This window comes from Alosa pseudoharengus, unplaced genomic scaffold, assembly GCF_046254945.1.
Source record: "Alosa pseudoharengus isolate Yale_2024_CS ecotype anadromous, Long Island Sound unplaced genomic scaffold, YU_APseudo_1.1 YU_APseudo_1.1_scf_5, whole genome shotgun sequence".
Taxonomy (NCBI): Eukaryota; Metazoa; Chordata; class Actinopteri; order Clupeiformes; family Clupeidae; genus Alosa; species Alosa pseudoharengus.
The window spans coordinates 14,153,667-14,169,000 of record NW_027468837.1 but is presented as its reverse complement, the minus strand read 5'-3'; the positions used below and the strand labels follow the sequence as shown (position 1 = coordinate 14,169,000).

The 15,334-nt window shown below is 44.7% G+C and overlaps 1 protein-coding gene across 1 annotated transcript; it reads right to left on the bottom strand.

Moving 5' to 3' along the window:
- Positions 1-6,916: 6,916 nt before the first annotated feature.
- Positions 6,917-14,164, bottom strand: LOC143104809 (inositol hexakisphosphate kinase 2-like). Its single transcript, XM_076269124.1, has 5 exons — positions 13,498-14,164; positions 10,583-10,796; positions 9,282-9,445; positions 8,827-9,002; positions 6,917-8,568 (listed from the first exon to the last, which is right to left on the bottom strand). The coding sequence occupies exons 1-5, from the start codon at positions 13,709-13,711 to the stop codon at positions 7,870-7,872; spliced, it is 1,467 nt and encodes a 488-aa protein (XP_076125239.1). The 5' UTR covers positions 13,712-14,164; the 3' UTR covers positions 6,917-7,869.
- Between the last annotated feature and the right edge of the window lie 1,170 nt (positions 14,165-15,334).

Sequence of the window (15,334 nt, the reverse complement as noted above, 5' to 3'; positions counted from 1 at the left end):
TCTCTTCTAACTGGGACATTCAGGATTAGGCCGGATCAGAGTAGTTTACCAGTCATGGCATAAAGAGACCCCATCTACTGCCTTTCCCCCTTGCATCCTCATTGGACAGAATGCAAGTTATGAGCATGTCGGTTACGTAAACTCGTCTCTCAGAATAGTCTCTATCCTCTGCTTGGGAGCTGCTGGGCAAGAGGGATACACAACAGTTTTATCGCCAGTCTCAGGCTGCATGCACATTGTTATAATTCTTCTAATTCTGTTTTTGTGCTCGTTTTATGTGTGTGCGTGTGTTTGTTCAGATGTGAATAAGAGCACAGCACTGGCACGCTCATGTCATTGATGGGACATTGTTGTAGGACAAAAGAAACAGCTTGGTTTTTGCATCCATGTTTGCGTGATTGCAAAAACAGGACTAGGATATTAAACAAGAACATCTGGCTTTGATCCAGACATGTTTACACTACAAACAATGCACCAAGCATCAGATAAGAACAATTCATACATTTTATTATCGCATTGTCCACACTGATAACTACTGAGTATTCAAGCCAAAGAAGAAAGACACTGTTGTTTTCCAATTTAATTCAATTAGGGGATTTACTTAAAATGTCTTGACAGTGAAGTCAATGGATCAAGTGATGGCCATAGCCCTCATAAGTCCTAAGCTGTACCATACCACAAACGTCATTGCGCCAGTTATATAAGATTCTAATTCGTTCTCGGCCTGAATTTCTCCTCTTCTTTTCTCAACGGTCAGTTCTGTAGGGCATTCATGTCCCCTGGCTAGTCTCTGCCTGGTTCTATATATGTGACACAGCGCCAGATGGGAGAACAAGCTCTCTGACTCTTTCTGCTTCTAACCACTTTGCTTTTCTTATCAATTTAATTTGATTATTGCATCCAATGTTGCATGTAATGCATCAGTATTTCTAATACACTTGTCATTATATCAAATGAATAAACATATGGATTTCTAACTGAGAGTAGATGTTGACTATTTGTTTCCTCTCCAGTGTGAAAATCACTAACCACTCAATGCCTCCCCACACCCACACACACACACACACACACACACACACACACAAACACACTTCCATCAATGGAGGTTTAAGCTTTATCAGCTGTGTACTCTCCAGCATCCCAGGGGTCAGGGGTTTAAGTCCTCTGAAACCCCACCACCATCATCCGCATAATCTGCCTCTCTGGAGTGGAGGACTGAGGGGGCGCGGATTTGATTAAAGTCTCTCTTCTCCGCCTGTCACAGTGCTGTCCTCGCTTATGTAACGGCCTGTGTTGCTGTGTTGCCCGTGGCCGCTGGGTGAGTGGGAAGAGTTTTTAACCTCTGTCAAAACAAAAACACCTTCAAACGCAGGCATGCGGTGGCTCCATGCTGCAGATCACAACAGCCATTCCATTCCAAGTATTGGTTCCAACACACACACACACACACACACACTCACACACACACACACCATCCTTGATGAGACTGAAATGAAATAACCACTTCTGTTGGCAGCTTCCCATTTAAGCAGGAAAGTAACCAGATTTAGTAAGTTTGTGGACATAAGTGTGTGTGTAACTTTTGAAAATTAGATAATATGACAGTTTATGCAAGCAGCATTAAGCCTTTCATGGAATCTACAATCTTAAATCTGGGAGCCCCTGCAAAATTATAAAGATAATCATCAGTATGCCACAGTGGGCACCAGATCAAAAACTGAATTAGTCCCTCTCTCTCTGCTTTTTAGCCCACACTTGTCCAGATGGTACAATCCCATTTCCAAAAAAGAAGTTGGAACGCTGTGTAAAATGTGTATAAAATAGGAAGGCATGATGTGCAAATCATGTACCGTAAACTATACGGTAATTGACAATAGTGCAAAGACAACGTACCAATTGTTGAAATTGAGAAATGTTTTTTTTTTTGTGGAAAATATATATGTACACTTTGAATTTTATGCCAGCAACACATGAACAGGGCATGTTTACTATTGTGAGGCCTAAACTCTCAACTTTCAACAACAATCTGTAAATGTTTGTCTGGATGGCAGCATATGATGCTAAAAAGCAGGCCTATTCAGCATTAATTGACCCTTTCCAGATGTGCAAGCTGGACATGCCATAGGCACTATAATGTGCCCCCATACTATCATCATAGATGTTGGCTTTTGAACTGGTCCCTCTCCCCTTTCACCCGGAGGATGCAGAGTCCACAATTTCCAAAAAGAATTAGACATTTTGATTGGTGTAACCAGTGCCACAGTTTCCCACTTCGCTTCAGTCCATCTTAAATGAGTTTGGGCCTAGATGAGACCACGGCATTTCTGGATCATGTCTATATACAGCATGATTTATTCGTTGCATAGCAGTTTTAACCAGCATTTCTGGATGGAGCATCAAACTGAGTTCATAGACAATGGTTATTGGAAGTTTTCTGGGGCCCATATAAGGATTTACAGAATCAAGATCTTTACAGAAACATGCTTGTTTGTAATGCAGTGCTTTCTGAGGCCCTGGAGATCACAGCCATCCAATATTGCTTTTCAGTCCTGTCCCTTGGTTACAAAGAATTCTCTGGGTTCTCTGAATGTTTGAGTGATATTATGTATATGATGAAATGCAAAAATAGTTTTTTCACAGAGTGATGAATACCTCCACATCTTTACTTCTGAGAGACGGTGACTCACTCGGATGCTCTTTTTATGCCTTATCATGGTGTCAGTTAAAATTAGTTGTGAAATGCTCCTCCTTGTGTTTTCTTTCTCTGTCTGTGTCCATTTTGCAACTAAATATGCATTTGCAGATGATCACATTCTGTTTTTATTTACATTTTACACAGGAAATTGGGTTGTAGTAGATAAATGCTTGCGTGACGGGAACATGACGTGGCCTTACATTTATGGTGCAATGAACTTTAGTTCGGAAAGATGTTCTTTTTTATACTGCAACAAAATGGGAAACTACAGAATGTAGCTTTAGCCAAATAAAATCAGGAACGTAGAGTTAAAGTATTTTTGCTGAGTTTATAATGTCAGGAATGCAGAACAGTTCCAAATACATACTCCAGTCACATAAATATAGAGTCTATTTATACACCTATAATATCCTCCATTTAAGGCATTATTCATTTTTAATTATACGTTTAGCATTACTACATATAAATTACTTGGTCTTGACAGTAATACAGATTCATTGAGAGTGTCTGACTGTCAGAATGAATGGAGCTCAATGCAATGAATAGTTTTCTGTTGTAAGAATAGACTGTAGGCCTACTGTAGTCAAGATGAAAGACTGTAATTAAGAAACATATTATTGTATCACTGGAGGGGATACTGCACCTCTGGCAGGCAGGTAAGTCATGCTCAAAATCTGTATTCCATATTATGGGGTTTCATCTATGTATCTGGGACAACATAGCCTCCCCAGATTCAGACAAAGACTAAAAAATTCCGAACAGTTGCCATAGAGATTCTTCACTGTTATGAAACCGGTCCACTTACCATGGCAACTGATAGGAACAGCCTAGTGAAACAGACAGGAAAACATGCACGCATAGCCTACTGACTGACACAGAGAAAGACACAAGTGTGAAATCAAATCGGTGACTAAAAGCGTGAAGAGACACACTGAAGCTCACTGACCCACAGTCTTTTGATGACTATATCCGAGGCTAAAACCAGTCACCAGAGGGATGGCATATAAGGTAACTACTGCTAGTTCTCTCTCTCTCTCTCTCCACTTGATTTGTCATTAAACACCAGGGATGGCATTAAAGCTTTTGTTTATCTCCTGTCCCTTAACACAGGACTGACACAATATGAGCTATTGTATATTCTATCGTGAAACCATATCAATATTGGTTGATCCCGCTGGGATATATAACCCAGATGTGTTCTGACCTCTCTGTTTGTACTGTTCATTCTTACTCGTTGCTCGACTTATCGTGACTAAATTCAAGATGGCTGCAAACGCTAAACTTCGTGAAGATACTGTCTGTATAAATCGTCTTGTAAGTAAACTACCAGTGCTTTTTCAAAGTTCTCAATGTCTCGTTTTAAATGTCAGGGCCCTCGGAAGTCTACCAATGAAGTGTGGAGATACATTGAGCCTCGTAAATGGTGTAAAACAGTGATGTATTTGCATGGCTAGCCCGATGCCGAAGCACCACCATTGAAAAAGCTGTTGGTAGCATCGGCTAACTAGCGCCAGATTTTGGAGTGCAGGGGACAAGCCAAGATGGGCTATGAGACATACATTCACACTCGGTATCATGTTTCAACACACTTTAGCTAGCCGGGCTAGCCATGATACATGTGTTATGTTTTGGCGCTCTATAAGCACAATAAATTGAAATTGAAATTTAGGTCAATATCACACCGGAATTCTCCTTTAATCTCGTCGTGTCGTCGACATGCTGACATTAAACTCGCAATAGGCCCTACTGTTTAAACATAGCCTACACTAATACACAATATTACATAAAAAGGGCTTCAAATAGGTGTTATTTCAGATAGATTGCTAGATTGCAGATATTCAGATAGATTGCGTCTTGTCTGTTAACTACTCATTGCCGTCATCGTGAAGTGCTGTCTCGCGGTTATGGAAATACCATGCACTATGCCGTTTAGGCTAAATAGCTAGAAAAATATATGTATCCAATGATACTGTTATTTCACTCTGTTTTACTTGGTTAAGGCCACTGCAAATAACTGCCCTTCATGACCCACAGGCCATCACTCTCCATAGGATAACATGGCAAAACTCATTTTTCTAAAACTGCTTTTCCATGTCTCACCTGCAATACGTAGGCTATAGGAGGCTAGAAACACATAGCCTAAGCATATATACTATTTTGATCCCGTGAGAGAATATGTGTGCATGCACTTTATTTATGCACTTTGTGTGCATGTAGGCTATAGGGTGGTCGGGAGGATAGCTTACTTCGTCCCTCCATAGACATTCAGCAATAGGCTGTTTTGCATCCATTACAAACAAGCAACGTGAAAGTCTAGGATTGGGGAGAGTGCCTATGCCTCTAGTGCATAAGCATTAAGTTGAACCTTTAGATGAAAAACAACACTTTAATAATAGGCCTACAATAAATAAAACGCATGACGTTTAGGCTAGGTTAATATGTTCTGTTTTGTCCACATGATATAGGCCTATGTCTAATCATTGTTGCACTCGAACACTCTGAATCATTGTTGCACTTGTTGCATTGTTTCATTCGTCCTCCCTTTCAATCGTCCCGAGCGGTCGTTCTCTCTCCAAACTAACTTTATTCTCAAAATGTTGAGTTTAATGTCGACACGTCGAGATTAAAGTCGACATGATATTTCAACTTTATTCTCGAAATGTTGAGTTTAATGTCGACATGGCGACATTAAAGTCGATTACATTTCAACTTTATTCTCGAAATGTCGAGTTTAATGTTGACGTGACTTTAAAGTCGACATGTGGAGTTTAATCTCGTCATGGCAAAAATATTTTTTCCTTCATGTGTGGCCCTAATACTCCGTCGTACAATTCTCTATGTGTAACATGGCAGCTCTCACGTCCGCATGGTGCTACAACACGTTTCTTGGTGTTTTATGCCCCCAACATTGTCTTCAAGGCAGCGCTGCCTGGAAGGTACTAGGGTTAGCCATAGAAGCCTGGAAGACGACGTTGGGAATAAAACACCATCGAGCGCTACAGCACATACTGTCAAGGCCTGTGTCCTGACAAAGGTTAGAGCAGCGTTGCCACTGCTGCTTTGCTCTTGCGTGTGTCTGAGAGGAATAAAGCAGTCATGCGTGGCCTAAGGCAATGAGTCAGACATTCTCTCGTCTCCCTGCACAGTTGACGGGTGATCGGACTTCTCCACTGACGTTAACCCTACACACTGAAAGTCTCATGACTCGGGCTGACTGAAGGGTATTTATGGTCAGTCTCCCACTGTCGGACTACCAAAAAAAAAAAAAAAGTGTTTGATGTAAAGTCTTAGAGACAATTTGCCTGCTGTGTACTGGAGGCCAATGCAGGATTAGGTTTTCCATTCCAGCTTAAAAAATGAAAGAAAATTATCTTAGATCATTTAACTGACTACTGAGAACTGTCTTTGACCCAATTCATTGAATCTTGCACCTAAATACAGGCAGTGTACTGGGTGCCCATGAGACAGGACTCTGCCCCCGATTATGAAACAGCAATCTTCACATATTTTCCAGGACTGATTAGTGCGGAATTCATTAAGCCCTCACGATTGTGCCGTGGTTCCCCCTCTCAGCCTTTACAAACAGGCGTCAGTCAACCTCCTCGGGCTCAAGGTCCCACGGTGAAAACGTGCTGCAGTGCAGCCAACGGTGTCGTGCAAGGTCCCCGGTGGCATGATGAAAGAGAGGCCGCTAATAGGATTTAGGAAGGAAATCGCACAAAGCGGTCATCCATCGCAGGAGTACAGTGGAGTGAACAGAGCGATCCGAGGCAGGCTCCAATCTACAGCAGGGCTTCCTGAAGAGTTAACTTCAAAGAGTAGGAAACGCTTTGTCTGACCTTTAGGAAAATTACTCAATTCATGACTGATGAACTCACTTGGCTTCTTTTGTTTGAGCTGGCCAAAATTAGGCCTCACCTGCTAACTTCATATCGCTATTCAGATACAGATCTGCCATGAGGTCAGCAAAAATGTTTGTTCACCAGAATGTTCACTATGTCCAAATTACCCTCATAAAACTCTGACATTGTGCACTGCAGCCATGTTGCCTGTATTTGCAATTGCAAGATCAGCACACTCACTACACAGTAGCAACCTAGTCACTCTTTTACAGGCTTGCACCTTACCTTATCAGTTGTTATGTTACTTTTCTGACCTGAAAAATAGAACCCCCTGTACACGTAGCAAAGATCATCAAACACACACCAAGAGTCAGTGACGTAACACAAATGCTGTTTATTATTACTTTTCCATTCGAACACAGATATACAGTATAAGATAGAGGTATCTCAACATGTCAAATAACAATATTAATTCATATTATTATTATAACATTAATAAGATGGAATGTAGTCTCTCAATCTCCATTCATGTTTTTTGTGTTCATTTTTTTAGTTTATTTAAGAAATATGTCAAATAAATAAAAAGATCTATATAGTCTCTCTGCACTTCTCTAGTAACTATCTGAATAGAATGGGCGCTTCTTCCCGTGGGAAATGTGCTGTCGGCCACACTGCATAATTCCCTCTCACGCACCCAGCTGACCGCTCCTCTCCCTTCAGAGGCACAGCTGGAGGTGAAATTAATGCAAGCAAAGTCTCAGTTTGAAATCCTAGTAGAATCTTCTGGAATGGGTCTGGGAACCACCGGTTACATCAGTCTTTATGAAAGGTTGTGTGTGTGTGTGTGTTGTTTTGCTTTGAACTGTTGGATTGTTTTCTTTTTCTTCTGCTTCTGTTTCCAGTAAAAACACCAGTAAGGAAGGGGGAACTTGTAACAGTTACAGGGCGAGTTGGGGAGTGGGAGGGGAAGTACTTCACTGAGTCAAGTAAACAGAAAATAACAGACACTGCTTCAGTGTTACAAACATCAACCCTTTTTATATCCTCTAACACAAGTCTTGAGAAAAGAAAAAAAAACAGCGAAAGAAACACCAACAGAAAGACAAGTGGCCAGTGTGCAATAGTGGCCACTACAGGTCCCAGTCACGTGGCTGGAGGAAAGAGACGAGCCTTCGGACATCCTCTAACCCACCCTCGCTGCGTCGCGAAGGGCATCAGGTTGTCAGGACGAAGTGCTTCGCCGAAAACACACTGCACTAGTGTACACAATTGTGCACGCGTGTGTATTTCATGTGTATGTGTGTGTGTGTTTGTTTGTGTTTGAGCAGCAGCTCAATCTGTGCCATGGTCCTCCAGCTGGGAGATGATGGTGATGAGGTTCTGCAGGCCAAAAATGTAGCCACTGTCCTGACCCTCATGCACCACACTGTCCTCGTCGTAGTGCCGACACGTGGTGTGGGCAAAGTCAATCATGCGCACGTCCACATTGGGCTCCTGCAGGCCCCGCGCCACCCGACGAGTCACCGCCGAACTGCCGCCACTGCCACCGGCGCTGCTGCTACTGCTAGTGCTGCTGTTACTGCTGCCCCCGTTCAGGCCGCCCTCGCTGCTGCCGTTACAGCTGCCGCTGCTGCTGCTGCTACCTCCCCCGGCCACAGCCCCGCTGCGGGGGAACCCGAACGCCCCTTCCTCCACCGCCTCCTCTTCTTCTTCTTCGTCCTCCTCCTCCTCCTCCTCCTCCTCATCGTCCTCCTGGTCCGAGAGGCCATCCTCGTCAGCCCTGCGGGAGCGCGGAGGCTCGCCGTCGTAGATGATGAGCAGCGACGACGAGTAGAAGCGGTAGGACTCGCAGTCCTCCAGCGCCGCCTGCATCTCGCGCAGACGCCGTAGCACCGGCGACAGCAGCTCGCCCCGCAACCGCTGGCCGTCGTGGAAGAACTGGTAGAGCGCCTCCTTGAAGCCCGGGAGCGTCAGCTTGCGTCCCTGGTATTTGTTCATGAACATTAGCTGCCCTACGCCTGACTGGTATACCTGTTGGGGAGGAGGAGAGACACAGAACAGTTCAAATCCAGACTTCTGAACAACTAAATGATTCATGTTGCTCCCCACAATGAAATGCGTAACATCCCAAAATGTTCTTACTACACTTAAGCCTTACTAGGAAGTGAGACAAACGTACAACTTGCAAATATACAGTTAACAGCACGTGCTAACCATAGTGTAAACATAATCACATACTGAAACTCCTATAGAATTCCTACACTAAATCCAAGAATTCCCGATGCCCACCTGCATGCCACACAGGCGGACGCCGATGCTGGCCGATGTGCTCTGCTGGCACTTGCGGATCTGCATGGCTTTCTTCTCCTCGGAGGCGTCGTCTCCATGCTGGCGTGTGCCCATCTTCAGGTCCAGCACGCAGGGCACTTTATGCCTCCATGTCAGGTTCTCTAATAGGATGAATTCTGGGAGGGAGCTGGAGTCAAGGGCAACAAGCTCAAAAATGACAGGAACGTCTTCTCTCCGGGAACAGCATTATCCCCACTCTCTCTAGACAAAGCAAACTCATTACCACACCTGGGAAACAGGTTTACATTCCACAAAAGGTATGTGGGGTAACATTCTTACACAGAAGCTCTCTAGATACTCATGGTGATGATTCATGATACTCAATGACTCTTTCTGAGAGCCTCTCAACGATCATCTCCATACGCAGTAGTGAACAGTGAGCAGTGAAAGGATACTGTATTGGTTGCGGTGCTTGGCGTTCTCCTTCATCCTCTGAAGGTGCTGCTGGTGGCACTTGAGGCTCCAGGGGTTGTGCTTGAGCTGGGGGACGGCGTTGCTCCTCTCCAGGGTGTAGTAGAGCACCTCGGCCTGTTGTAACCACTCCTCCTCCCGCTTCAGACTGCATGGAGAAAGGGGGGGGGCGGGGGGGGGTAAGAACAGGGCGTTATTAAGGAAGTAACAAACAAAACACACCTAAAGAGACAAGATGATATCCATCAAATTCACCGTGGGAGCATGGCCTTTGTCCCACTTTCCCATTCCCACTGCCTGAGAGTGGCTAAAATGAGTCTGGCTCTCCATGATATAGGACCCGTTCTTAGTGGTTATGAATGCAGGGAAACTGGCTAGGATTAAGCTGCCTGTTTATTTTAAACATTGCTGTGGCGCAACGCCCTTTCACACTCCTGCTGACGCAAGCAGAGTTTGCCCAGGGCTGAGAGTGGTGTGACAGGACAGAGGTAATGAGTCATATGGAGGTTGTTTCTACTCCTACCTAGGGACACATACACATCCATAACATACAGTGCATTAGCGTAAGTGGTAGGCCGCACTGACTGTCTGCATCTCCACTGGGAGCGTGTTGGAAGACAATGTCCATTATAACAATGCAGCAACTGAAACAATAAAGACCCCCCCAAGCCCGACCGATCACCCTATTGGAGGTCAAGGCTGAGTCACTGGGCTCTGCTCTGCTTACATAACCTTCGCTGGCTCTCACAAACTCTTGTCTGGCTGCCAGAAGCCGGGAACAGAGGCCTGTCTGCTCGCTCCGACCGACCAGCTGGGCCCCCAGTATGTGTCAGTGCGCTAAGCCCCTCATGATGGGTGAGGTTACCCAAACCACGCCCTGGCGGCTCAGTGGGCACCATTGATGGCTCAGTGAGTCGTTGTTTTGTGAGATTAGCTCTGCTGCCCTTGGCTGAACTGCTCCACTGATGTGTACCTTGGCTTTGTCCCCTCATTTGAACCAAGTGACTCGCAAGGGGCCAGTGGGATGACCAGGGGAGTTTTATAGTTATTCATCGGGCTGACGCTTTTATCCAAATGTTTCAATTCTTACAAGGGCCAGTCTCCCCAGAGCAACTTGGGGTTAAGTGCCTTGCTCTAGGCCACAACAGTGGCAGCCAGGTATTGAACCTACAACTATTCTGGCTGCTGTATGCTAACCCAGTTCCTTAGCCACTAAGCTAACACCGCCCCAGGGGTTTACACTATGTGAGTGTCCCACTGAGTTTGTCCACCCCTTGCTGCTCACCTCTTGTCTTTGTCCTTGCGCGAGTTCCTGGCCCGGTCCTTGCCGTAGCCGTCATTGTCTAGTAGCATCTTGTTGGCCCACTTGATTTTGTTCTTGGGCTCCAGGTCGACGGAAGGGGCCACATTCTCCAGGTCGCTCACCTCGCTGTGCAGGGGGTATGCGATGAGACACAGGTTTCCCTCCTCGTCTTCTTCAAAACTCACAGAAACCTCACCTGAGGAAGAAAGAGAGAAAGACAGAAAATTGATTAAGCTGCCAAGACTTATGAATAGGAATCTTGCACCCAAACAATAACAAACAATAACAACAAAACGTGTGAAAGTAGCCAGATCTCCCAGAATCAGAAAAGAAATTCGGGATTTCTTTGACATCTCTTACCCCCATCTCTTTTTTTTGTTCTCATACAGAGATTTCTCCAGCTTTTTAAAAAGCTACAGAGACGTCTGCACAAGCTTTTCTTAACCTGATAGAGATTAGACAAGTCCATGACAAACAGAATAAGACAGAAAAAAGCTGAGATAGAAACAGATAGAAGAGAGCAGGGAATGAGATAAAAACAGGGAAATAGGGACTGGGGTATAGAGGGGAAACGTGGGAACAACAAAGCTGACAAAATGCATGTGTGTGTCACTGTGACTACATTTGCCTTTGTCACAATAAAAGACAACCTTTCAATGTGATGACGCACAGTAATAATGGACCCATTTAAAAAAAGACTCGAAACCAAGGAAAGGTGCTGAAGATGATATTCTTTATTTGCAATGAACAGGAAACGGTTCATTACAGAGAAATGCCATCATTCAGCTATGTACTGGACACGACAACACAACACCTGACACAAGGACAGAAAAAGAAACCTACACGTCATGATGAAGTAGCTATCAGGAAGCCCTGGAACAACACAAGATAAGGCTGGAAAAACATGTCAGTGTGACTCGGTGTTTCAAAAGAAGGAAAGATAAATAAGTCAACGGTCAAAATGATGAAGTTCATTCAAAAATCAAGTTCATGAAATCATCAGTTTCTCTTTTCACCATCCATTGAAATAAAAACATTATGAAAATCAATGTTTTTAAAATTAATCAAAGTGAAAAACGTTGGTTTCTTAATAGTCTTTTGTGATTGCATGTAAAGGGGTGGAGGGTTGTTGTTTGTTATTTCCAGAACAAGTCAGGGGACTAATTATGCAGGAGACCTGCAGGCCGCCCTTGGGGATAAGAGGATGACAGGTGTGTGTATATGAGTCCTTGAAAACAAGCTCTGAAGAGCATCTCAGTCCATTGAGCTGTGGAAACATTTTCTTCAACAATACCCCCCCCCCCCTCCAAAAAAACAAACAAATCGTCAAGCCCTACCTCTGACCCAAGTGTTCTATCTCACACCTTACGCCCCATCACATCCCTTAAAAGTCTTCATCTAAACGACCCATCACATATGTGCTTGCCCCACCCAATCCTTCCTTTACAACACAAAACATTCCCCCAACCCCCAATCCCTTGTGTCATTGAGTGTGGGCTTCTTTCTGTGTTTGAGGGTAAAGACTAGGGGGGTTCGGTATGAAACAAAGGTAAGGGTTTTCACAGCGCACAATGGTTGTGTAACTAGCCACAAGATGGAAGGTGAGAACTGCTTCAGGCAAACAGGGTGGAATAAGGAGATAGCAAGACAAAGACAGAGAGAGGGAGATATAGAGAGCACAATATAAAAATAATACACTGTAATGCTGCATATCCACACAGAATCTTATACCAAAATCATGCAAAGTGTAATTGTTAAGATATTAATCCATGGTAGCCACCAATCCAGGGATACCATTTGTTCTTTCAGTAATTCGATTTCAACCCACAACAACCACGGCAGCATTATTTAGCAGAAAACATATGGATGACATCCTCAACTAAAAAATATGAAAATCTGGAATGGAAAATTGTCTTATAGAACAGACTGTAACCGAGCTTAAGGCCAACAGGCTCTAGGACCCAGTGGCTCCTTGTATTTCTGACTCGGCAGCCTTGGAGACTGATGTCATTGCTGTGCAAAATTTAACCCCTCCCTTGCCTTCACTTTCTCTTGAACGAAACCTAGCATGTGTTTACATGTTCACATATAATCATTTGGTCTTCAGTGAGTGGACTTTGTATAACTTGTGATGTCATGTATAACAATCCGTTTTGAGAGCCTAGAACGTAGGAGTTGAACAAAAGTACAGCTACAGGTATCACCACAAAATGTATAGAAACATCCAGAAGACAGACAAAGACCAGAGAAAGGATCCTGTTGAGGACTAGTCATCCATCCTCATCCTTATTGTCCCCTTCGTCCATCCGATTCCAATTTCACACCTTCCGTCAATCCAATCCTCTATAGAAGTCTTCATGTCAGGACATGCGTAAAGGAATGGAAAGGTCCTTTCGTACGGAGTGACTTACCTCTGCTCGGGCCTGTCCACCTAGTGGATGGGCGCTCGGAACACACAGGAGGGCATCACAATTACAGCGCCCCCCTATGGTGGGTCAACACCCCTTGGCCCAGTCTCCTGGTTTCCCCCTTGCTCGTCCCTTAACCCCGGACTGGTCTGAGCCTGGGCTGGAACGCCAAATCCTGCCCCATACCAATGACGTGTCCTAGTCTCAAAGAGTACCAAGCAATAGCATTGCAGGAACACCATAACAATAGTCGACAAAGAGACAACCCGTATACATCTAAATGACAGTAACAGCCCTGGCACAACCACACACACGGCAATCTAACATCATACAGTACAGAAAAGAGAGAAGAGAGAGGGAGAGACAACAGAGATACCAGAGCAGCAAGACTATCAAACACAGCACAGCAACACAAACAGTCGGAGGAGGGGTGCTGGGGGATTGGTGAAGGAGGAAGAGGAGAAGCAGGTTGGGGGGGGTCTCTCTTACCTCTGTATTGCGGGGTGAACTTCCGCATGGCTGCGGGAAGGCTCTTGTAGAACTGGTGTTCACGGGGGATGAGGGGTTTGCAGATAGTCTGCTCCCCGAAACGGAGCACACACGAGTGGCCCCCCACCTGGTGCACGAAGGGTTCAAGCAGAACCCCTTTGCCCAGATAATGCTGCTGTTCTGCCTGCTGCATCGCCTCGATCGCTGGACTCATCCTCCACGGGCATTAGATTCCTGGCTCCGGAGGTTCCGGATCCCGCAGGAGGTAACACGGACGGGGACTGGTGAAGGCAGAAACGACAAAGGCAGTCGGTGGTTGTGTGTCTGTCTCTCTATCTCTCCTTTTTTTTCTTGTGTGCTTTTTTTTAATTCCTAGTGCTCCCTCTTGAGTGCTGCTGTAATCTTCCCCCTCTACAAGAGAGAGTACTGCAGGAGGAAAAAAACAAAGAGAGACAGGAAGGAGGAAGAGAAACACAGAGAGGAGAAAAAAATATATCAGCTCTTCTCTTTAAATCCACGTTTGCTTTTTCTTGCTTCCTGGCGGTGTTGTTTGTTCTTAGCGGAGCGGAGAGCGTTGAATTTTAAAATACTTTTTTGCCTGCGACAGCTGTGGCTTCGTGCTGTGTCACACGGGCGCTGCGCCGCTCTCGCTGTAGAAACTGGTCTGATACCCTGCGCTCGCAGAGGACTGGTAAAAATGTCACAACTAGATATGTGGCCCCTCCCCCGTCCACGCCAGCTGGCCTATCACAGCAGCCGTGACGGTATGTTGGGTGGCAACCAGAGAGGCGAAGGCAGCAGGCAAACAAAGAGAGGGGGGGGAGAGTGAGCGAGCGAGAGAAAGAGAGAAACGACTGGGGGAGGGGAGGAAGAAAAGCAGCACAAACACACAGGGAGGTGGTGGTGGAGGCTCAGGCAGCTCGACTCAGCTGTTTTCCTCCAGCAGGCTGTCTGAGGAACCAAACTTGGAAATCTCCCTGGACAAGTAGGAGCAAACAAAAGGCAAAACAGGGAGGAAACCCTGAATGCTGCTGACTGCGGTGGAGGACCACCACTGTGGCATTGCCAGGCTGCCAGACCTCCACCAACATGCAGACCCGTTGCAAACAAGCAAACAGACCTCCCAAAACATGAACAAAAGCTCCCACCTGAGCTTGTCACACAATGGCAAACAAGAACTGAAAACAAGCTTTGACGAGAACAGACGTCACAAAGGCAAAATCCCACTAGTGAGCTAATAAATGAATAGATCCTATTTGCACAGTGTTTAAAACCTGGCACTTTTCTGTGCAGTCGATGATGAGGGTCTTTGTTTTGCAAATTTTTAAGCCTCATAAACATTAGTTGTGTTTGTATCAGTTATGGTTATGGTTATGGATTTAGCAGACGCCTTTGTCCAAAGCGACACATAAATACAAAACAACATAATAATATTTAAAATTGAACAGGGAACAGATTATAATGTAGGTCAAATATAGTAAGGAGAATAGTTGTAGTACACAATAATATCAATTCAATCAGTAGCCTAATAAAAAAGCAATGTAAAAAAGGGGAAAGGCAAGTTACAGGTATAGATTACGTGATTTCCAAGGAGGAAGCGGCTGTGTGACCCAGTTAAGGTAAAACATCATTGGGGTGTTAAAGGAAGATAAAAATAATCAAATATGTGCAAAACATAAAGCTGGAGAAAGATAGTCATAAATGGAGCAATAAAGAGAAAGAAACTAAAAGAGAGTAAAAGATAGGAAAGGGGGGATTTCAATAACTGTATGGGACACTTAATAATCCTTAATGTCCTTCTACTTAGAGCAGATTATAAAATGAGAAGAACACAAGA

Excerpts from the sequence above, each read along its gene's own strand:
- LOC143104809 (XM_076269124.1), bottom strand. The coding sequence starts at position 13,711 with ATGAGTCCAGCGATCGAGGCGATGCAGCAGGCAGAACAGCAGCATTAT. Across the intron at positions 9,446-10,582 it reads CGCAAGGACAAAGACAAGAG|TCTGAAGCGGGAGGAGGAGT; the intron begins GTGAGCAGCAAG and ends TTCTCCATGCAG. Across the intron at positions 9,003-9,281 it reads CAAGCACCGCAACCAATACA|AATTCATCCTATTAGAGAAC; the intron begins GTATCCTTTCAC and ends GCTCCCTCCCAG.